The sequence below is a fragment of the Abramis brama genome (genome assembly GCF_963993115.1).
Source record: "Abramis brama genome assembly, chromosome: 12".
NCBI classification, from domain to species: Eukaryota; Metazoa; Chordata; class Actinopteri; order Cypriniformes; family Leuciscidae; genus Abramis; species Abramis brama.
In genome coordinates this window covers 37,973,202-37,998,448 of record NC_139974.1, presented here as the reverse complement: position 1 = coordinate 37,998,448, position 25,247 = coordinate 37,973,202, and the positions used below count along the sequence as shown (strand labels likewise).

Here is a 25,247-nt window from a genome sequence, read left to right as displayed (position 1 = left end):
ACGTTCTTCTGAGAAGATTCAGCCACTCTTAACACACCTCACACCACAGGACGATCTGATCAAATAATCTGCAGAACCATCAAGATAATCGGGACTTTACCTAGGATTGTCAGAAGGGGAGAATAGGGTCCAAAATCTGCCCCATTATCTTGTGTTGGTTAATAACTGCATTCTACTGACACCTATAGGAGTAATGCTGTATAACATCCCAGAGTCTAATTACTTTATTGCTTCATTATTCATAAAGGAATAACAAACTCAGTGCTACATGAGTCCAGGTAACTAACTAGAAAACATAACATTTAATAAAAAGAAAATAAAAGGGCATGCAATTTAATCAAAATATGAAACGATTCAACAATTTTTCAAATCAATATAACAAACAGAAACAGAGCCAAACCAAAGAGATTTAAATCACCTTAAACAGATATGAACACACACCATCATAAACCTACATTCAAATGTGAATAATCCTCTAATGTATTTCTCATATCACATCTATATTGTTTTCTTTCCACATTTCTCTCTTATATACACACACAAATATAGTTTTTGTCATTCAAGAACTGGTGATAATTTAACCAAAGCAATTAAAAGGTTAATAATGTTTTAGGACCATCAAAAAGAGAAACCAGTGTCTATAGACTTCTCGCCAAAGCAACATCTATTCCCTTGAATATCTGCTTCTCTTTATGTTTTGTTTTGTAATTTCCTCTCTCATTCACGACTCCTTTTCTCACTGAGGTTGATCACTGTAAGAGAAGGGGAAACCAGTTACTGATCTACAGAACAAATCACTCTGCATGTGCATGCCCTACACACTGCATTAAATATTGAAGGACAAAATTTCACTTAGTAAATGCGTATTGCTCACATAGTTTCATAGGTGCTGTCTTTCGTTTTGAGGAACCGCATGGCAAAAAAAGCCCCAGCTTGCAACACCAGCACCAGGATGATTCCCCCAATGAAGCTGGACAGGTCAAATGATGCTTGAGAGAACTCAGGGCTCGTGTTATCTGTGTGTGAGAGTGTGTAAAGACAGAGAATGAAAAAGAGGATTCAGTAAACAACAAAAACATAGACGTGAGGATTTATACAGAGAAAGTGAAATGCCTCACCTTTGCCTCCACCGTCAGCGGACCCACCATCTGCTGCTATAATAGACGAAACATACATATCAACACACTCCTTTTATAAAACATTCATTTGCAAATGTACACAGGTTGTGATTATCAGTTTGTTGCTCACTTTGACACATGCCGGTCTCATTGTAGACAGAGCAGCCTCCAGAGTCTTCAGTGTCAGAAATGCATCTTGTGTCATTTCCTGAAAATTTAACACATTTTTTACACTTTAAAGCAAGCCTACGAAGTTAGCAAATATACAATACACAGGGAAGGAGGCCACAGGACGACTTCTTTTTTTTTAATGGATGTCAGTGGAGGAGAGGCTTCTTCGCTACACTGAATAACCTGCTTTTGTAGGAAAACAGCTATCGGCTAAGCTTCAATATGTTTGCCATTAAACATTCATGTTTACGACAGGTAGGATTCCATTTGCAGCATTTCTCATTAATTTCTATAGTATCCGCAAACAGTGATTGACTGTCGCACAACTCTGAGAGAAATTCAATGACGTCAAGGCTGTAATGTGATTGGTTATCAAGGTTGGCCGTTACGCTGTCTAATAGGCCTATGGGCAGCACTACCCTAAAACACGTCCTTAAAGGGATAGTTCACCCAAAAATTAAAATATTGTCATTACTTACCCTCAAGTTATTCCAAACCTGTATGAGTTTCTTTCTTCTGTTGAAAACAAAAGAAGATATTTTGAAGAATGTCTGTAACCAAACCCATTTGATGACCCCTTCCATAGTAGGCCATGAAAAAATGCAATGGAAGTCAATGGGGACCATAGATATCATATAATAAAGACTAGATGTCTCGTGCGTGCTGCTGGCCAATGGAGGTCGACGTCCGCACACGGCGGCCATCTTACCACAGGGTGCTCACTCACTCGTAACATGGTGCATGTACTTTTAAATAACCATAACTTGCTCAATTTTCTACCGATTTTCAAACGGTTTGGTTTGTTATAACCAAACCGAACCGTTTGTAAATCCGTCAAGATTTCAGCGAGATAAGAGGATTTGTGTGCGTGCTGATCACTCACCTTAATGCACAGCTTCCCTGTGGTAAGATGGTCGCCGGTGATGCCGGAAGTGACTCATCTAGCCTTTATATGGATATCTATGATGGAGACCATCAACTGTTTGGTTACAGACATTCTTCAAAATATCTTCTTTTGTTTTCAGCAGAAGAAACTCATACAGGTTTAAAACAACTTGAGGGTGAGTAAATTATGACAGAATTTGCATTTTGGGTGAACTATCCCTTTAAATAGTTAAGTTGTGTTTGTGTACAGCTGGGTGGGTATAGGCAGCATGTAAGCCTATAGTTGCATTTTAGATATGAGAGAGAGAAAGAGACTGTGTTACAGAAATGGTTGCCTTGGCAACAGCGCATGAATAGACTAAAAGATGCTACTTCTTGTTGAACATCTCTCCCTCTCTCCCTCTTTATGTCTCCCTTACACTTATTTCCAGGAGGGTGGATAATGGTGTTGAATTATTTACTGAGTCTGATGTCTGTGTGGACGGCAGCTGTAACTGCCTGCGTTTCAATAATTCACCGGGTTGTTCCTGAGCTCGCTCTCCGTGGCTCGGATCGCATGTCCGTCACTGGGATCCTCTGTATGTATGTGTGCATAAACAACAGAGACATTGCACAGGAGAATACATTCAAACTCATATGCGACATGTGTTCTTTTACCGTCATTACAGCTTTGCCAGACACATCGAGTCAGGTTGAGGGCCGGGTCTCCGCTGATGCAGCCATCACACGAGTCAAACTGAGAACAGTCCCCAGTGAGCGAATCATCTGTCAATCCATCAAGAGATAAAAGATGTAAGCTTATATTCTCACCTGCTCACATAACACTTCGTCCCCTGGTTTCACAGACTAAAACGCATGTTTTAACTGAAAGCAACTTGCACTGATCCTAAAACATACCAGTGCTATTGTTTTGTCTCAAGATGCACACCAGTAATGTTGTATCTAAGGCATGTTTAAAAAAAGCTATTTCTAATTGAACTAAGGCCTAATCCTGGCTTAATCTAAACCCTTTCTGTGAAACCAGGCCCTTATGTTTGAGAGGGAGGTTGGAAATGTTATCAATTAAGCAAGACATGCTAATTGATACAAAATAATCTCTTAATAATTGTAAGTCTCATTCAGCAGCAAACACTCAAATGCAACTGAACAAAACAGACTTTTTAATAAAGGCTTAAATTTGAGCAACACTCTGCTATCTCAAAAACTACAAGCATTTCTTGTATAAGCTAAAATCCTAAATATAATGATTAAAATAAAAGTTTAATCAAAGTTGCAATTGGATGTCATGGCTGAGAGACATCAGAGAAAGATAATTCACTGATCAAAAGATGTTTAAGGGAAAATCATTTTTAAAGTTAAGATTCTTCAGCATACATATACAAACTCCTACACGTACCTGATTCTTGTGAATTGGTTATAATAACCTGCGTTAGAAGTACAATCCCACAGAGTGCGGCCGACACACACCTCATCCTCGCCAAAACGACAATGATTCCACCTATAATAATGAATCAGTCTAACTTATAGTCAGACTTACTCAGCTGAACAAGCCAACAGGTTGAAAGTGAAACACCTGATGAACTGAGAAACACACAAATAACTTTTCCTCACCCCAGAAAAAGCCTAAAACTAAAAACTTAAAGAATAGGAGTCATAAGCGCACACGTGCCTTGTCAAGCTAACATCCAGTCCTAAATGTCTGTGTCCTCCAGATGAAAGGTCGTTGTGAACTGTGAGGAGTGTGTGTGTGTGTGTGTGTTGACGTCATGCACAGGGACTGGAAGGTGTGTAATGTGAGACAGGTAACATGGCAACCAAATGGCAAATGACCATGTCTTGATATCCACACCACTGAAGAAATTTTGCCTTTTCACAAGCAGACTGCAGAAATGTGTCCCACCCCACCCAACAGATTCAGGTCCATACTGGTTCTGTCCCCCTCCTTTCTGTCCGTCTATCTCTCTGGGGGCCCAGAAAAGCTTTTGGGATGCAGTTGTAATTTGTAGCGTAAGGGTTAAAGGCTGTGTGGATGCCAATGGCCTATTTATATATTTAACATAACACACAAACACAGACCAAAAAAACCCCACAAATGATGGCCAACAGGAATGTCACAATATTTATGTTTCAAAATATACAAAAATGGCCAAAATATATTGCTAATGTAGATTTTAACATAAATATATTATGTTATGTTACTTAAATGTATTTTTTGGCCATTTTAGAGTATATTTTAATTATATTTCTATTTATACTGTCCAATATGTATGTATATATCGGCTGATAATGGCCATCAGCCGATTGTTTAAAAAGATCGGTTTAAAAAGACGATTATATTGTGTCAATCAACAGGGAAACACGTGTCAAATTATCCAATATTCACAGTTCATTAGTAAACTATAAAAACACTAGAGAGGAGCTGATTTTCTGTTAATTATGTATGTTTGAATACATTTGTCATGATGACATGTGTTTAAAACTACCTTGAATACAAACATTTCAGTTTTTATTAGTGTGATTGTTATATCAGAAAATAAATAGCATTTGCATATAATAGCTATAATATTATAGTAATGTACCAAATGAGAGGGTTCCCTGTATAATTTACAGTTGGGAGAGATTTTGTTTTCCTTAAGAAAATCAAACTATTGGTATCTACAGATATCAGTCTGAATAATCGGTTATTGTTGTTGATGAGAAATTTTGCATTGTTGCATCTCTATATTTTTTTTGCCCCCTGAAGTGCATTTTGTAATATATTTTGGCATTTGAAGGTTTAAACAAACGGTATGCTTTTTTGCAACATATATTTGGTGTATATTTTAAATGTATTTTAGCCCGATTTTTTTTTTTTTTTTGCTGTGTGGAAGGACAGGCTCAGAGCCGGAGACGTTACGTAACAAGTTCCCCTTTCTCTATCCCTCTGCATCCTCTGCATCCTCACCGTCCTCCAGGATGATCATTAAAGTCACAACATCATGAACTGAGCAGAGGAGGTGATGATGTCATGAATGTGTAGGTGCAGGAGGTCAAGCTTATGTAGGAGGAAGCAGTCAACACTATCAGTGCCACATCATTCACACATCTGGGGTCTTTGCAAATCAGGTCAGCATTTGTCAGCAAATCCAGCGCAAACCCACCGTTCAATTAAAACCCACTGAGAATCTCACAATCACTCTGTAAACCAAGTTGTGTGAATAAAGAGACAGACAGAGAGAGAGAGAGAGAGAGAGAGACAGAGAGAGAGACAGAGATAGAGAGAGAGAGAGATAGAGAGAGAGACAGAGATAGAGAGAGAGAGAGAGAGAGAGAGAGACAGAGATAGAGAGAGAGAGAGAGAGAGAGAGAGAGAGAGAGAGAGAGAGAGAGAGAGAGAGACACAGAGAGAGAGTGGGCGTCCTCCTCTAGGGAGAACTAAAGGTGCAGAGATAAAGCCGCGCATGCGCTCTGCAGATATTAGGTAACTGGGAGAAATTCCGCAGTACACCCCCCACCACATGCACACACACACACACACACAGAGAGACTTCCCGCCGAAACCGAGGACAAGGAGATACAACGCTAGAATGTTAAATAGTGTCTGTACTCTTATTCCTCTCATTGACATAATCTCAGGGAGCCTCAGAAATGAGCTTCTGCTGTGTGTTTGCTTGGTGCAGACTGACACATGAAGTGCATTAGGCCAATTATGTTTTATTGCTCATTACGCAGATTGTTACTAAACGGATTTGTACAGGTTTGATAAAGCGAACACTAAAGGTGCACCCAGAAGGAAATCCTGGAAAACTCTTCGCTGTGTTTAGGACATGCTGCAGTTGTTAGTCTTGTTGGTGTATTCTCTAATGTTGATTCAGTGATTTCAAATAATATTACATTTTGTTAATTCTGATGTATTTGTTATATTTTTTTCAGTGTAACTAGTTTATAGCTGGTCTAACCTAGTAATTAGCTGATGTAAACTTGTAGACTATATTGTGCCAACAAACCAGCTATCATACATACTCCCAGTTTCACAGACAAGGCTTAAACTAGTCCCAGACTAAAATGCATGTTTGAGCTGTTTATAACTGAAAGCAACTTGCACTGTCATATCTTAAAATATGTAAATGCCATTGTGTTGTCTCAAGATGCACACCAGAAATGTTTTTTTCTAAGGCATGTTTATAAGAATGCCCTAATTGAACCTGGCTTAGTCGATGACCATAAGGTACAAATACATTCATAACAGCTCAAGATAGCCAACCAATTTATGTTTTAAATAGTACCAGCTAATCTCCATCTTAAACCAGTTAGAAACCAGCTATCATGTTCCACAACACAGCTGGATGATTCCCGCAACCATAGTCAATCATAGCATTTCTCAAAAACAGGATTGCTTGACAGATTGTTCAGTATGCATCATCAGTCAGCATCAAGAAGGGGTTATACTTTATTTTAAGGTGTCATTGTTACAGTGTAATTATATATTTAAGTACTGAGTAATCTTAAGCATCTACATGTACTTACTATAGGGTTAGGGTAGGATTTGGTTGAGGGTTAGTTGCATGTAATTATGCATAGCTTACTGTAATTACTAAGTACATGTAACATATGTAACAAGGACACTGTAAAATAAAGTGTTCCCTAAATTGCTCCAGCTGGTGACCACCGGAAGCCCTTTTATAGAGAACAGGAGAGTTTCCCCGTTTTGTAGCGCGCGCCCACTCGCTTCATTGACATGCAGAGCCACGCGAGCACTGCGACGCCCACGCGCCGAATCTGCCGGGAAGCGCCATAATCTCCTTCATCTGCAGGGAAATTATGTCATAGCTCAGATGTATAACCTTCAGGCATCCAAACAGCAGCATATTATAATAATAAATGTTCAATTAGGCAGCTGTGTGCGTGCGTGCGTGCATGCGACATGATACATTTATTTTAGTCAAGGTTATAGATGAACACATGAGACTTTATGAAAGCAATAATCGTGTCACGCACCCCAATAGTGCGGCACAACTGACGTCACCATCAAGTTTTCAGCACCATGGACAGCAGTGACTCACTCTCACACTCACTCTCCATCACACTCACTCGGACACGCGCATGCAAAACAGACCCGTGCTGCGTGCATTATGTGTGCTGTGCTGTGTTGGTCAACTAGTTGTAATATGTAGAGATTTTTCAGAAAACCCCTGACTGTGTCTTTTGGTTCACGCAAAGGCTGCTTTTAAAAAGGCCAAATGATTACTCTCTGTCCTTTCTCTCTCTCCCTCTCCCTCTCTCTCTCCCGCCGTCGCAGTGGGCGGGGTGAAAAAATGCGGTATTTTTATGAATGAAAAAAGCTACGACAGAGGCTGGTGTGCCTGCGAGTCTCCTGATTGGCCAACCGGGGCAGAATCGCCCGTCATCATCGTAACTGACGTCATGGGGGACTCGGTGAGGGTATAGCTCTCTGCCCACCGGAGCCGAGTGTTATACAGAAGCGCTGGAAACACCGAGCACAGCTGAGCTTCGCCAGAAGAGACACGCATCTTTTCCACAAGACCTGGATTTTCACGCGATCCCTGTTAAACACTGGCGGCTCGAGCTCAGATTTCTGCTGGATGCTGGCGTGAAGAAGTGTCCGCTTTGCAATCTTCCTCCGTAAGTCTGCTTTATGCATCTTTATCTACTATGTGAAACCTTGTTAAATTTTAGTTGACTAGCTGTGTTGTCAGAAATGCGCTGTGAAAATACAGCGAGAATACTGAATGCATTATTATTACAGGATTGCATTGGTGCTTGTGTAGTTTACATAACCGTGTATGTTACACCAATCAGCTTGAACTTCAGAACGGTGATTCCCATGCGCGCGCGCGTAACCCCACAGGATTCAGGGGATATACTTGAAAATATTTCAGATGATTTTAAACCTACAAAACCTACTGAAATAATGACTCGTGTGTCATTATTGCTGGGAAACATTGCTTTGAAATAGATGGATGATATGGAAATAGGGCCTCAAGTTTAAAATCAGCCTTTCCATGAACAATGTAAATGTAAAATGTTACCAACAATAACACTAATAAGGTGAAAAAAAAACAAAACATAAAATGTAACATATATATTGGGTATATATTAATGTACCCAATATACAGATACAAAAATTAAGAAGAAATATTAATATTTTATTATATTATTATAGAATTTATAAATTTTATATAATATAGCTGACATCAAAGACATTTATAATTTTAGGGAAATGTACCATGCTGTCCACAAAAAAATATTAGGCTACATAACAGCAACTTTGAAAATAATAAGATTTTTTTTAAGCAGCAAATCATCATATTAGAATGATTTCTGAAGGATCATGTGACACTGAAGACTGGAGTAATGATGCTGAAAATTCAGCTTTGATCACAGGAATAAATTAAAGTTTAAAACATATTCAAGTAGAAAACAGTTCTTTTAAATTATAATAATATTTCACAGTATTTCTGTTTTTACTTTATTTTTGATCAAATAAATGCAGCCTTGGTGAGCATAAAATATTGTAGCAGTGTATTTATATTATATTATATTATATGTTTCAATGCAGAATTCATACATACATTATTTTTACATTAAAATGTAAATGTTTTAATGTAAAAAAGTGTTCACCTGCCAGCATCTCGAGCAGTGCTTGTAGTGAGCAGACTCTGGATGTCAGACATTGTTAACAGTCACTCTGCGTGTCATGATGAGGTCAGAGGTCAAGGACAGGGTTCTCAGTGCATGAGCTCTAGTGCTGAACATGTGGATTGCGTGACTAACCCTTCTCTCCCTCCCCCACAGAAATGGCCCTGAACAACTCTGAAGTGGGTTTAGAAGTCATCTTGGCGATGGACCAACTCCTGGAGCTCACCTCGTCCCACGTGACCCCTGAACCCCTGGAGCCCACAGCAGCGATGACTCCGTGGGACGTGGCCCTGTGCGTATCAGGAGCTGTGATCTGCTGCGAGAACGCCATCGTCGTGGCCACCATCTTCTCCTCGTCCTCTCTGCGGGCGCCCATGTTCCTGTTAATCGGCAGCCTGGCGTGGGCCGACTTCCTGGCAGGGGCGGGGCTTCTTCTTCACTTCCTGTCCCGTCGGTGCGTTTACTCGGAGGCTCTCGAGCTGGGAAGTGTGGGTCTGTTGGTGAGCGCGCTCAGTGCGTCGGTGTTCTCTCTGTTGGGAATCACCCTGGACCGGTTCCTCTCGCTGCATCGCGCGCTGACGTACGGATCCCGTCGCACTAACGCGCAAACGCTCTGCGCTCTGGCCGTCGGCTGGACTTTTGCGGGTCTTCAAGGAGCTCTACCTGCGTTGGGCTGGAACTGCTTGCATGATGGAGAATCCTGCAGCGTGCTTCGACCTTTGACCCGAGTGCACCTGGCGACTCTGTGCGGAGGCTTTCTGCTGACCTTAGCCGTGATGCTGCAGCTGAACGCCCGAATCTGCAGCGTCGTGCTTCGCCACTCGCATCAGATCGCCCTCCAGAGGCACACACTCCCGTCCGCTCGCACACACACGCGCCGTCGGGTGCACACACTCGCGCTCATCCTCACCACGTTCGCCAGCTGCTGGATGCCCTTCGCCTTGTACGGGCTTCTGGCCGACGGGTCGTCGCCGGCTCTCTACACTTACGCCACGCTGGTTCCGGTCACTGGAAACTCTCTGCTGAACCCTCTGATCTATGCCTACAGAAACACACACATCCAGAGAGTGCTGCGACAGGCCTGCTGCTGCTGTCTGCCTAACACACCCAACAAACACACACACACCCCCAGTGATGTCTGACACTCCAGAACAATCAGAACACACTTCAGAAGATTCTATGGTGCCATTAAAGATTGCGTTTCACATTTTATGTCTGTTCCTGTTTGGGAACGTCACTGTGCCAGTCGCCAAATCTCCCGTCTGAAAAGCTACCATGTGACCTGATCTACTCTGCATTATTTTATTTCATTCTAAAAGGGTTTATGTATAGCAGTGTTGTTTATTTTTGATTGAGAAAACTGCCACTGTATCCTTTTAGCTAGTTGCCAACTAAAGGGGTTCATGCAGAAACTCTCCCGTCCGCTTTCACGTCTCAGATTCGTGCCTCATTTTATGTCCTCTGAAGTTCAGAGTTACTGATGGAATCAAAATCATTTGCACTTTACGACAATGACTTGACTTTTAAGCTGAAACTTAATTGAATTTCGTTTGTTTTTAACAATCAAAATTATTTGCATTTATAGTAATTGTTTTTTATACTTCATAAATGTCTTGTTTGCACTTAAAATGTATTAATGTTGCACAAAATGTCCAAATGTATGAGTGAATGTTTTATTGTTGAAATGAGATGTTTTATGGAATATGTTTATAAATAATAAATTGTAACTTTTGTACATTTTCTGTTGTGTTTTTTGCAAGTATTTGTATTACATCAAAAGTGAGAAAGTTTGTGGTTTTAATTTAATTTAAATATTAATCCAAAGAAACTGGGTATGAATCAGGGTTATAAGCTGACTAAAACCATAAAAAACATCTGAAATAATTGAAATACTTGAAATAAAATATTAAATAAATGTATTTTATTTTTAGCTAGTTGCCAAGAAATAAAATAAAAACTATATATAGGCTACATTACAAAAAAATGCTAAAACATAAAAATTCTTAATCTTTAAGTAGGCTAATATTACACTTTAAACTGAATATAAAAAAATAACTAATTCTAGAAATTAATAAAAACTATAATAGTATCTCAGCGATACTAAAAGAACACTGCTAAGAATATCTAGAATTGAACTACATGGTTTTTAACCATCTGCAACAGTAAAAAATCAACCTAAATATAGATATTAGGCTATTTGTGCGTATCAGATATTTTTACTAAATGTGCAGCTGATACTGAGTAGGACATGTAAGGCCCGTTCACACCAAGAATGATACCTATAGCAATAACTACCAACACCACACTTAAACATTATATAATAATTTATAATATTTATAATAACATTATAATAGTTTATTATAATAAATCGGCAAGGCTCAAACTTTCGCGACGATGCAGCACAACTGTCCCAAGCATCATTCACGTTTATTCAAGTTCATGTTCTCACAACATTTTATTTTTTAGGATTCATAAAGATGTTACCGGCCAAGCGGTAACACGGAAAAGCCGGAAAATTCAATGGCGAGGAAAGAGTTAAATGCACGGTTCCGATTGGCTGTCAGTGTCTTTCATTCATCAGCTGGAAAAAAAATATAATTCTGAAAGTAATTGCTATGATATTGTTCCTCGGTCGTTACAGCTGTGGTGTGGACTTAATATTATCGTAGAATTAGAACGATTATTAACTTTATAGTTATATACTCATTCACAAATAACTGAAACAATATACTAACGTCTAATCTTTTTAAATGATCTAGGGCCTAATTTATAAAACGTACAAAAATCCACGCGATTAACGCCTAGGCTACGATTACGAACTTCCTTCGCCATTCTCATTTCAAGTAAAGGATTTGGACGTTGACTTCTGCTCTTTTTTATGTTAATGACATCAATTAGGCGCCGTTTACACAAGGCGGGGATCTAAAACCATTCAGCTGCGCACAATTTCACGATCATTTGCGATTTATACACAGAGGTGGACAATAACAAAGTAGGCTACATTTACTTGAAGTACACTTTTTGAGTATGTACTTTACTTGAGTAGCCTATTATTTTTTCTGGAAACTTTTTACTTAAACTTCACTACATTTGAAAGACAAATTTTGTACTTTTTACTCCACTACATTTCTGTCAAGGTCCTTGAGTAGAAAGCAGGAACGTCAGTCAGGGGATGGATTTTGGTCGGAAATGAAAGTCGGATGGACGTCAGAACTCGACGTTGGATTTTGGTCGGAAATGAAAGTTTGGTTTCAAACCCGATTTTCATTTTCAACTACAATTCAACGTCTGTCCAACGTTGGAGATTAACGTCAATCTGACGTTGGATTCTGACATCAACCTGATTTTCATTTTCAACGTTGAGTTGGTCTTCTAAATGCAAATTTTTTCATTGTTTTTTGTTTCATTGTCCACTATTTAAGGGAACAGCCATTTTTTGGGTGTCCGAAACCATTGTGGACGTTATTGAGTGCACTTATTCAATCTCACAGTCAATCCCACTACTGGAACTGTATTCTAGAAATAAATGTTATATGATATGAGAGTAGGCAGGCATAGAATCAGATGCATAAGGTAGGCTATGTATTACATGCAACAATAATAAAACTATGCATTGACATTTACTTTTTACCTTTGATACTTACGTACTTTTAAAATCAAATACTTCTGTTCCTCTGTTTATACATTTCACGTCTGAAAGAGAGACGGGCGTACGTTCGTTCTCTGAATCACACTTACGCACACTCGAGAAATGATCGTAAGATCAAACGTTGGATGGTTTCTATGCAACATATTATAAATGAGCCCCAAGTCATATTACAGGCTGGACTGTCGCATTCTTCATTTTTCTATGGATTACCAAAACATTCATAAAGCTGTATTCTAGAGCACCTGTGTGTAGATTCAATGTTTACCCCAAATAAAGCAGCATGAAGCCCCTGCACACACAAGCTCAGACTTGTAGAAACAGTTCAGCTATGCACACACAACACTTATGAAATGACTGTAACAGCAGCAGGACACAACATTATATTTAAGATTTTATTTCAATTGCTGATAGAAAATTCTCGTAATTATCCCACATACATCAAATAAAAAAAACTCACTTTTCTTTGATTTCAAAATCTTGCATAATTTCTAAAAATTTGGCATTAAAACAACAGGCATTATGAAGCAGGTACTTGGGCTGAACAGAGAAAGAAAACTACATCAGTCAGACCTGAGCGCTGTAAAACCGTAGACACAGCCGGGTGCCATTTAAACAGACACCGACTTTTGGTCATGAATATGTGTTGCACTGGAATAAAAGGTTATTTCATCCTACAAGGTGCAAGAACTATCATAGACACACATCTTATTATTTTAAATATCCGCATTACAAAAGTGTGTCTTGTCTTAGTTGCAAAGAAGGCTTTAGTTGATTAGTTTATTCAGAGTAATGTTAAATCGTAAGATTTGACCAGAAATGATACTGATGCATAAAGAAGAAAATATAGAAACACATACACACAAGTACACACACACACACACACTCTCGGTTTACCTTTGGCCACATTATACAGAGGCACAGCCGCTCTGAAAAAGGAGAAGGCTTATCAACTAAATTATTCACTCATTTAGATTAGACTCAACCCTCTGGACACACACACACACACACACACACACACACACACACATACTTTCTGGCCCTCTTCCCTTATTTGCTTTTGGCCTCACTGCAGGTAAACAGGTAATATGAGAAGTGTGAAGTCTAAAAGGAATGATCTTAATGTCATAGCACAGGTGATGAAGGGCAGAGCTTTAGTCAGACCAGTCATCATCATCAAACTCGGATGAATCGTCCTCGGAGTCGCTGCACTCCACGGCAATGCGACGGGACAGGATCGCCGCGACATCATTATCTGTGCGACCTCTCTTCTCCAGCTCTTGCTGTTCCTCCACTTTACGCAGGTTAAATCCTACACACATGCACACACGATTTCATCAAGCTCAGTCACATTTTAAGAAACATTACAATATGTTAAACCATATATATGATGACGTTCTCATAAGAGCAAGCAAATAAATGTGTGTTCCTCTATTATGATAATTCAATGAGGAGCCAATCACATGCAATATGATCATAACACAGCAATGCTATATACACTTTCCTCAATGTTTTGTAAGTAAAGGCTGTTAAATGCTGACAGTTAACCTGTACATAAACATCTATTTTGGTCTGTAAACTTTGACCCCGAGTAGAAATGATTTGAAAGACTTCTTAACATCTGTTTTAGGTGATTTAGCAACCCCAAATAAAGTTCTCAAGTGCACCTTAATGACCTCCAGTGACAAGATTTAGCTAAACTGAACTAAATTAAAGAAAAATTGCTAAAGTTAAAGTTTAACCACTAGAGATCAGATCACCTGAAATAGATGTTCAAACTAATTTACAGTCACACTCGGTTATAATCAAGCTGCAATTTTTTTTACGTAGTTGAATTACAGTCTTCATCTGTCTAATCGAAGTATACGTGGCACAAGGTGCAATCAAATATTTATAGGATTAAATACACAACGTGCGTCACTTCTGTTTTTTGGAGTGTGCACACAATGCCAAGGACAATTAGTCTGATTAATGTATATACATGCCGGGTGAAGACGTGCTACAATTGCATCATCTACGTCTATTAGTCCGACTTCGCAAAAACAGTAGTGATACAATTTCGAATGCGCAATGAATTCGCATGACAACTTGAACATTAGAAAAATCTGCATGGAACTTTTTCACCCTCAAGGATAGAGTGGATTTATATTGGAATTTCGTCTGAAAAATTTTGCTGAGTCATTTCACTCGGCGGCCATCTTTGAAACGCCTCTCAGTCATGCAAGTGCAGCTCCTATCTCTTCGAATGGGGGAAACATCAAATTCTCCAAAACGGTTCACCAAGCTTACGATTAAATTTCATATTTGAAATAACCAATGAAATCTGACAACAACGGTCTCATAAGGGGCTTTCGCACCGGATAGTTCTAGGAATTAGCCACCAGGGTGGTTCCCCGAGAACTAATGGTTCCCATAGGAACGTTTTGCTGGTTGCATTCGCACTCTGAAGTGACGTAAGACTGTCAGTGTTGTCAGTGTTGTTGTGACTTTTATTTTGACAGCACTGAGAACGCCAGAGCCTGAGCTAACAGTGCTCGCATTCTCCGTGTTCATTAGTTTACGAACAGTCCTGTCTAATTCGTTATTAGATCAGACATAGAAAGTAGACAGTAATGAAAAGTTATAAGCGTATGCCGTGTGGTTGATGTCCAGTGTTGCTAGCTGAGCAGAAATAAGTACATAATCATGTTTTGCTTGGTCCCCTCAAAGTTGCGTGTTAACGTAGGTCCCCTTAGCGTAAAGGTTTAGAGGCCCATCTATCACTGTTTTCCATGTTCCACAGCTTTTTTTTAAGCTGTGTTTTGCGTACGTTCGGCCAATCGGCGTACACTAACATCACGGATAGTTCCTATAGTGCTGGTTTAGACCTGGACTCTGAAGCTAAATTAGCTAAATTAGTTCCTCCAAAAGGAGTTCCTAGAACTAAAATCGTTCCTAGTTCCTGCGGTGCGAACACACCAAAATTCGGGTACTTCTGCCAATAGTTCTAGGAACAATGAAAAGGTTCCTCCGATGCGAAAGCCCCTACAAATTGTGTTCCTACATGCTCGAATTATGACAGAAAACCATATATTTCCCAAATTAAAACAATACGAGGGACGAGTCTTGTGTTATTCTATAGTCTTTGGTAACGGTAAACGTGACACACCTTGAAGCATAATTTGAATTCTTGTTTAATCTGACTAAATTAAGCTTTTAAAAAGTATGTAAATGTGTCTAATTATGTTACCTTGACGGATGGCTGAAAGAAGGTCACTGCGAACATCACCCTGGGCTGGAGGCGGCTGGGCTTTGGGAGCGGCGGGAGCATGAACGCCACCTGAAGGAGGAGGAGCAGGAGCGGAGGGCGGAGGAGGGCCTGGAGGAGGAGGGGGAGGGGGAGGAGGAGGTGGTCCACCACCCATGGGTGGAGGAGGAGGAGCTGGAATACAGGGATCTATGGGTGGTGGAGGTGGGATAGAAGCAGAATTGCCGGAGAATGGGGGAGGAGACGGGGGCGAATCAAAACCTAGCGGTGGTGGAGGTGGGATCATGCCACCGGGAGGTGGAGGTGGTGGAGGCGCCAGAGGTGGAGCCACAGTTGGACGGCCTGGAGAAGAAGGCATCGATGGTGGAGCTGGAGGAGGATGACTGGGGCTTAAAAGACTGCCACGCTTTGGAGGCGCACCACCAGATTCGTTATACCTGGAAGAGAAGTCAAGTCAACTCAACTTCATTTATATAGCGCTTTTTCACAAAATAGATTGTTTCGAAGAAGCTTTACAGTGATAACAGGAAATTAAAGGTGCTGTATGTAACTTTTTCACTCTACTAAAGCATATATTGAGGAAACATGCTAAGTTCACATACTCGTTTCTCTGAAAAACACTCCTACAGCCAGTTATTTTACTGTGAAATGTGCATTTCCAGGCTGGAATGTTTGTTATTGTTTTGGTCTGTGATACTGCATGTTGCCAATGTGCCTGGGAGAGAAGTCAAGTTAAGTCACCTTCATTTATATAGACCTTATGTAGCCCCGCCCCTTTTCAGAGCTGCGCTTGTTGTCTTTCGTCTTCCAGTTTGTATTTCCACAGCGAGCTTACATATTTGTGAATGAACTGCCCGTTTTAAAATCTTTAAAACGACATTTGTTAAGACATCTGCTTTAAAAATGACAATACTCGTGATAACTTTCGTTAACTCTACAATAAGTAAATCCACTTCACCAGCTAATTAGTCAGAGCTACCACAAAAAACGGAAGTTCAAAGACAATATTCTAAAGATGGCTGCGCACTTGTTTCTCTGGCGCATAAGGTCTATAGCGCTTTTAACAATATAGATTGTTTCAAAGCAGCTTTACAGTGATAATAAGAAATGAAAGTAACAGAGATTGTTTTGGCTTTACAGCAGCTCTAGAATTATGTTATTGTCCAGCTAAAGTTAGTTTTGATTGATTAGTTAGAACAAGCTCAGAAATGAACCTGGATTTGATACTCAACAACAGGGAAATCATAGGCTATTTTAAGACACTCACGGCACGTCTGGAGGTGGTGGTGGTGGGAAGTCCTCTTGCATTGGAGGTGGGAGAGGAGAGCCGGGATCATAGCTGTAGGAGTTAGTGCTTTGGTCCAAATACCCATCAGAGTGATTAAAACCATCATCACCAGAGCCAATACTGCCGTTCAACCCTTCTGTGGAGTTACTGTTAAAGACACACACATAAAAATAATATTAAATGCACATAGATATCAGTAGTATCCTGTGCATGTTGTTTTTATTACCCCATGGCATCGTGTTTGGGGACAACGAACTCCTCCCCCATTTTCCGACGTTCCCATTCATCTTTTCTGGTTTTGATTTTTCGCGGGTTAAAGTTCCTTCGGTTAGGGTTGTCGTCTTTCTTCTTCTGCTCTCGATAAACACAGAAACACAATAACACAAACACGTTGAAGAAGCTTGTGCGTTCTGAAAGGTATTTTAAGGTAGGTGTACTTGCATCACTCACCTTGTGCTTGCGTTTCTCTTTCATAATGTCCTTGGTATCTTGAAGCATTTTCTCTTTCCAAAGGTCAAAGAAATAAGACGGATCAGTGTAGAACTTCAGAGCCTCCTTACCATCATCCCTAGAAAACAGAAAATACTTTAATCATGTTGAACACTTAAAAAACAAACTATAAAAAACATGAATTGGTAAAAAAATAAAGAAAAAGAGGACTACTATGCCCTTAATTATGCTTGAATAATCATGCTTGAATGTTTAAAAAAAACACCTATAAAAGCCCTCCTTCTGAAAAGCACAATGTGCTCTGATTGGTCGGCTGGATCAGTGTGATGTGATTGGTCAAGCGTTTCGAGCGTGTTTGGGAAATGTCCCACCCCTTACCATAACCGCCAGTTTCAACACAATACTAACTAACTCCCTAACCCCGTTATTTTGCATATGCCTTGGACGGGAATTATTTAAATGAGGAATATTGTGACGTGTTCGTTTCCGGAAGAAAACTCAAGACTACAATGGAGTCTCGCTGGAGGGACTTTGTGCTTTGTAACTTTGCAGAGCTTTTTCATACTCAATGTCACAGTGGGCTTCTGTGACTAGACTCTTATTTTGTGAAAGGACTTTTATTATGACACTGGACTGAGAACATACTATGCAAACATACACTTTTCATACTAACATTACACATTATAACGATCTCGTTAGTTGAGCTATATGCGCCGCCATGTGAGTTTGTACCGCAGACGCAGTTCAGAGAATCGGATCTGTTGGATTTACAACGTGAATTCATCCACTTCTCCCGAAATACATAAAAGTAAGTGGCTGGTGAACTGGGAGAAGAATAGAGTAAACTTTAAAGTTACTTACACAATGTATCTGATATGAATAAAACGTAATGGAAAGGATTATTATTGCCTCTTCCATAGACATCAGTGTGTATTTTACAAACTCTAAATGTATTGTTTTTTTAGTACTTATGTGAATTTATATGTCTGAAACCCAAAATAAACATTATGTGGTTGAAAACACTGAATAGTTGTGATATATGACAGCTCTGAGCGCGCCTGTCTCTGGCTCAGCGCCAGCCAACGCGAGAAAGCACATCTGAATTTAGCAGTTGATCACGTGATGCACTGACCGCTCTAATCACACCGGTGTGATCGTACGTGCGAAAGTTGCGGTTGTTCCTGTCCTCACCATGTCCTTTTTCTTTAGTTTAACATTTACTGAGTCATTCATTTCACTATGTTGATTTATGTATTGTATTAAGAACTCAAACAAGACCGGTTACCATGTTAAATGTTTATAGTTTTCAATTATCCACTTGCATAATATAAATTGTCATACTTGCGTACTGGAACATTTTCCCATACCAAACAGACGAAACCCGGTCACAGTAACTGCCACCATTTTTAAATATCTATTTCCCGCCAACAGAAGGCACAGTTAATTGTTCTCACGTCTGAGGGGGAGACTGATGTTCTGTTTGATTCTTCGTTAAACATTGCTAAATCAATTAATTGAGTTTGTTTTGTTTCCAATGTTTGTATATTTTTGTATTATTCTAACAGTTTATGTCTTTGTTACTGTTAATCTATTTTTTTTTTGTCTTTCTTAAATTTCTTTATTACCTTTAATTACTAAATGGTTTAGTCCAAGTGGGAGGGGCTTATCCTTTTTAAGAGGGCCTCTCAGTGTGGTAAGCATAGACTGTAAAAAAAGATGGACGACGCCCCTTCGCTCTCTTCCATTGATGAGAAGTGTCCCGCTATGGCGCTGACATATTGGAACTTGAGTCTGCGCAGTAGCGATCTCGGGACCAGACCTGCGCAGTAGTGAGCAGGAAGTAAAGCCGCGAAATCAACGCTCCGCCCTCACTCTCGCAGAGAGAGTTTATTCTGCACACTTTTTAAAAAATTGATTGCAGTACGACAAGAGGCTTGTTAAAATAAAGTAAATACAATCTCCTCAGTCCTCCGAAGATCCCGAAAAAAATGTCCTTTGGTGCTTCAGTGACTACTTCGCTCAGAGAACCTGTCAATCACAGCTGTCAATCATGACGTTACACCACCGCATCACGTAACTAACTAAAAAACAACTTATTTTTGAAACAGACACTTGAACTTACATCAGCGTGATAAAAACGACAGCAAATGAAAGAAACCACCTTTGGAAAAAAGATATTTGAAGTGTAATTTAATTGTTTAGTTGGTCTCACGTCCCGTTGAATAACACGGGGAGGCGGGGCTTATGACCTATACTAGGACCAGTCACCGGGGGGCGATCGAGACGTTTTGGCTTCACTTTTCAGGGCTTGTGCGGCACGCTTGGTTGTAAGGCGCTCCTAGAGTGAGTTGGTTGCTCGGTTTTTGGGTCAATTTATTGGCATAGCCAAAAGTTTGTTTGCAGTTAACTTTGAACAGTTTATTTTATTTTTGTTTCTTTTGGATTTTCACTGTAAATACCATTTGCACTCTATTGGAAAATCTTTGTTTTTCACTTTTTGGAATAAACACTGAACTTTTTGACTTCATCAGCACGTCACTTCTTTTTTTTTTTACGCCTCCATCGGCCAGTACATTCAGAGCAATGGTGCTACTGCTTGATCATCTTTGCGGCCTCTTTGTGGCAGTTGGCACACCACTGTCTCGGTTACACTCAACCAGCAACATTACACATTAAAGGAAGTTGAAGATGTAAATAAACATAATAGGTCCTCTTTAAAGTTAAATTACATGAAATCATTCTGCCTTTATTTGGATGGTAAACGGTGGTCAGTCAGATGTGGTAAGTGTGTTAATGTGTATACCTGTAAGAGCTCAGGTTGTTGAGGGGGGGCGGCTCGTTGCAGGTCAGATAGGTCTCATGGATAGGTTGTGGTAATGATAACCTAATGAAGAGCTGCTGATCCATGATGGAATTGGAGTGGAAGGCTTTGCGGCTGGTGATTGCCTGAAGAGAAACTGGAACAAGAAAGAAAAGAAATAGGAGAAAGGGAAATAGAGAAACAAAGAGAGATAATGACATTTAGAATAAATTCATCACTGTTCGAAAACCACAAACTAAAGGCCCGTTCACACCAAGAAAGATAACTATAAAAGGTAACTATATTAGCGTCCATCCACACCAGCGGATGATATCGTTTGGTTTATTCTAAGCACACTGTAATTTTGTCGTCTGTCGCTTTAAATCCTCAAGCTCTTTAAAGTCTGGTGGATTCTGATTGGCTGTCATTGTTTTTATCGTGCATCGGCTGAAAAACAAAAAAATATTCCAACAATATTGTTTTTTAGACCTTTTTAGAACTTTCTTGTTATATATATATATATATATATATATATATATATATATATATATATATATATATATCTCGTCCTTGGTGTGGACAGTTCACACTGCACATAGATCCTATTTTATGACAAGTCATTTTGCAAGTGACATCAAATTTGCGTTGCCATAGTAATGACTACGATGCCTAGTGATATTGGGGAGTTGCTTAAGTGCATCAGACAACATGTGCGTCAGAGGCATTAATGCATGAGGCATTAATGTTCTATTTATACAGAATATCAATGCAATGAATGTATGTGTATGTGCAAAAAACAGTAAATTCAGATACAGCTATAGATAATACTGCCCTTTATGTATGACATATGTCATACAACTGTAAACTGATTTGTAAAAATCAAATTTCGCACTTTTTTGTAAGAGTAAAACAACTAAAAATAGATGGATGTGCACAAAATGTGAAAATAATATAAATAAAATAAAAGTCAAAAGGACAAAAAAAAAGAAAAAAAGATGTAAAATATAAATAAATATTAACATAAAAGTGCTAAACAAAGTTAGAGTACAAGGTTTCTTAAAAAAAAGGAAAATGCAAAGAAAAATAAAACAACAAAATAATAATATAAAAGAACAAAACAAAATAGTTGAATATGAATTCTGTTTTCTGCAACAAACCAACGTGGTCCAAAATCTACATATGACTCATCAGCGCATATACATATGACTCATAAATGAATGAAATGCCTTAAATATAACCCAGTCTGTTTCTCACCTTCCTCCTCTTTAGGGTCCAGCTGGGTGACTTTGACCTGCAGCTTGTCCACTCTCTCTCCCAGCGTATTGACCCGGTCAGCAAACGAGCTGGCTTGAATAAACAGTTCGCCGAACACGTCCTCTGCATACTTACCTATGTTTAAATGACTCATTAAAAGCAGAAACACACAACTGATTTTCTTCAGTAAACACCCCATTACTCTAACACTTACTAAGTGATCCAAGCTGGCGAATGATGTTGGCGAGTGTGATGTTGGTCACACACTCCAGTTCACTCTTGATTGTATTTGGCAGTGTCTGGCGACAGAGGTGCCGTGGCTCGATGTTTCGCGTCACCAAAGGCATGATGGGAGCTTATCAGTCACCTTCCTCTTTTAGACAGAAATACAATTCACATACACAGTGCATTATGAATTCTGTCATTAGCTGCATCTCTAACACACTACCTTATAACAGCTATTCAGAGCGTACATATCCGACACACACACACACACTCACAGCCTTACATGTGCTTAAAGCAGAACCAAAACTGCTGCCGTGTTTCTTCTGCCAAGATGCAACTTATAGCCTACTTTCTGCAGTTCAACACCAGCAAGCAACTACCCTTTAATACTTTTTGTCTTTGGGTCTTTTTTAAAGTAGCAATAGTACATGCTACACTAAATTATGAGTATATACAATACTAATACATGTAAATACTTCACCATTTTTGATATTGAAACCAGGCTTTGTGACATTTTCAAGACCACCTAAGGAAACGCTTAGATGCTTAGGTTAAAAATAAAGTTATTTTTAATAAAGTTAAAAAAGTATATTTAAAAAAAATGTGTTTAATCTGTGGTTTTTACAGGCCACATATACAGTACCAGTCAAAAGTTTGGAAACATTACTATAATAATGTTTCTGAAAGAAGTCTCTTATGCTCATCAATCCTGCACTTATTAGATCAAAAATACAGAAAAAATAATAATGGTTTTCTATTTGAATATACTTTCAATATACTTTTTTATATAAGAGGAAAAGCCTTCTCTTGGTTTAGAAGTTACCTTGATGATAGATATCAATTTGTACAAATAAATAATGTTAAATCGGATCTAATGAATGTCACTTGTGGTGTTCCACAAGGTTCGGTGCTAGGCCCCAAACTGTTTGTACTGTATATAAATGTAAAGTGTCTAAAATATTAACAATAGTTCTGTATGCCTACTCTTTATACGAGTTTATCTAAAAGTAAACTTTTCACTTTTCCCAATGGATTTGATTCATACGAGATAAACAAAAAGTTACATACGACATTTTCCTAAATGCACATGCATATTTGGGTCGTTTTTACATTATTTATATGTGGTTTCCAGCATACTTTATGATCTATTATAACACCCAGAAATGTATTTTCATGCATTCTTTCTGTTTCCTCATTATTAATCCTAATTTAAGATGTGTTATTAATTTGCAGATTACTAAATATTATCTATCATCAAATAACTTTTTAAGACTATTCATTTTATTTCCACTGTTTGCTGAAAAATTTGGCTTTGAAAACAGCTTCTGATTACTTAAGCAAAGGCTTATTTGGTTATGTATATTTTTTATTATGAAAAATTGCCTGTGAGGACCTAAATAATTTGTTGTTGTTGAATAAAGGGTGAAGATGTCAGTTTTCCTAGGCCAGACCAGACATCACTTGTTTTGAGAGTGTTAAATATAACATACATTACAAATAGTTTTTTTTTTTTTTTTAACACATTTAAATAATTAATTCCTGACTCCTACCAGAATTTTATGTCTGGGCGTGAAGGAATAAATGTTCACCCATCAGACTTCCTACATTGGGAGGGAGTGGAGGCTCACAACATACCAGCCCAACTTTGTTTGTGGGGGAAAAAAAAGATAAGATCAAATCAAATCAAATCAAAGCTGTTCCCATTAAACTGATTTCTAGCTCAGAAGTAAAAGCTATGTTGATATCAAAATGACACCGGGTTATTTGTCACGAATATTTAAAAAGCTTCAAAAGCTAGTAGCTGAGGCCTAAACTCCCTGAAGCGTCTGTGTAGAACAGGAAGTGATTAGCGTTAGCTGCCGAAACTGTCAACTCGCCAACTCTTTCATACTTATTAAGTACTTCACGGTCTTACCTGGATATATGTATAGATTCGGCCTTAAATGCCGACGTCTTCTGGCTTTTCAACTACCTCAGCAGTTCCATTCCCTGAGTTTCATGCCGTCCATAATTTTCTGAGCCGACAAAATGTCTACAAGTACTGTAACAAGAGCTGTATGGCAGCGACAGTTCAGCCCCGCATTTGATAACTTTTCATTGGACGGTGGGTGTGACTCCAAACATTCGATTGGCTGACGAGTCTGTCACTCAAAGAAAAAGGGGCGTATATGGAAACTGGAATCTTGAAAGCGCAACTCCACCCTAGTGGGTTGAAAACATCTGTTTTGAAGGGAGGGCTAATTCCTGAACGTCGGGCCAGTCCGAACAAATCCGAAACATGGCGAAATTCAGAGAACCCCACAACATGTAATACACGTTTTTTTTGTTTATCACAGGATTTCATGCTCACGGAAAAAAATAAGACTCTGATGACCTTTTTTATTGCGTATAGTTTATTTCCTATTAAACAATTCACTTGAAAAATATTGCACGTAGCCCTTTTGTATGAAAATGACTTTAAAGTGAATGTAATATGGCTGTTTAAAGATTATCACAGAGTGATAGATTTAATGCGGTTAAATCTGAGTTGAATCATTGCAGTTCCGTTCACAACCACTAGACGGCGTGCAGACTGAAACAAATAATACTAATATGCAACTTTACCTCTTTAAAATGTGATGTATTTTACATCTCAACTTCATTAAACATCCCTGCTTTGGTTTAAAGTACTCTTAAACTTCAAAAGTTTGGAAACATTACTATTTTTAATGCTTTTGAAATAAGTCTCTTATGCTCATCGAGCCTGCATTTATTTGATCAAAATTCAGAAAAAAAAAAAACAGTAATAGTAAAATATTATTACAATTTAAACTAATGGTTTTCTATTTGAATACACTTCAAAATGTAATTTATTCCTGTGATGGAAAGCTGAATTTTCACCATTATTACTTCATTCTTCAGTGTCACGTGATCCTTCAGAAATCATTCTAATATGCATATTTATTATCAATGTTTTGAAACAGTTGTGCTGCTCAATATATATATTTTTTATAACCTGTGATACATTTTTCAGGATATTCTTTGATGAATGAAAAGTAAAAAATAAAAAAAAAGACCAGCATTTATTTAAAAAAATATATATATTGGAACAATAAAGGCCTACACTAGCCAACCATTCATAAGTTTGGGGTCAGTAATTTTTCTTTATTTTAATTTTTTAATTTTTTTAAAAGAAATTAATACTTTTATCCAGCAAGGATGTGTTAAATTGATTTAAAAAAATGATAGTAAAGATTGATATTGTTAGAAAAGATTTCTATATTTAATAAATGCTGTTCTTTTTTAAACTTTTTAGTCATCAATGAATCCTGGAAAAAAGTATTAGAATGATTTCTGAAGGATCATGTGACACTGAAGACTGGAGTAATGATGCTGAAAATTCAGCTTTGCATCACAGAAATAAATTATATTTTAAAATAAAATAAAACAGAAAACCATTATTTTAAATTGTAATAATATTTCACAATATTACCGTTTTTTCTATATTTTTGATCAAATAAATGCAGGCTTGATGAGCATAAGAG

The 25,247-nt window shown here is 38.5% G+C and overlaps 3 protein-coding genes across 3 annotated transcripts; 1 reads left to right on the top strand and 2 right to left on the bottom strand.

Moving 5' to 3' along the window:
• Positions 1–209: 209 nt before the first annotated feature.
• On the bottom strand, positions 210–3,646 carry cd164l2 (CD164 sialomucin-like 2; the record flags this gene model as incomplete). Its single annotated transcript, XM_084131974.1, has 6 exons — positions 210–752; positions 875–1,016; positions 1,119–1,154; positions 1,249–1,326; positions 2,832–2,939; positions 3,571–3,646. The coding sequence occupies 6 exons, from the start codon at positions 3,644–3,646 to the stop codon at positions 737–739; spliced, it is 456 nt and encodes a 151-aa protein (XP_083988100.1). The 3' UTR covers positions 210–736.
• Positions 3,647–7,627: 3,981 nt separating this feature from the next.
• gpr3 (G protein-coupled receptor 3) lies at positions 7,628–10,547 on the top strand. The gene is made up of 2 exons (XM_084131950.1): positions 7,628–7,796; positions 8,970–10,547. Exon 2 carries the CDS (start codon positions 8,972–8,974, stop codon positions 9,953–9,955), a length of 984 nt encoding a protein of 327 aa, XP_083988076.1. The 5' UTR covers positions 7,628–7,796; positions 8,970–8,971; the 3' UTR covers positions 9,956–10,547.
• A 2,293-nt stretch (positions 10,548–12,840) lies between these two features.
• On the bottom strand, positions 12,841–23,794 carry wasf2 (WASP family member 2). The gene is made up of 9 exons (XM_084131312.1): positions 23,639–23,794; positions 21,713–21,871; positions 21,499–21,633; positions 20,248–20,401; positions 17,445–17,562; positions 17,221–17,345; positions 16,974–17,141; positions 15,689–16,143; positions 12,841–13,771 (listed from the first exon to the last, which is right to left on the bottom strand). Exons 2-9 carry the CDS (start codon positions 21,843–21,845, stop codon positions 13,614–13,616), a joined length of 1,446 nt encoding a protein of 481 aa, XP_083987438.1. The 5' UTR covers positions 21,846–21,871; positions 23,639–23,794; the 3' UTR covers positions 12,841–13,613.
• Positions 23,795–25,247: the final 1,453 nt, after the last annotated feature.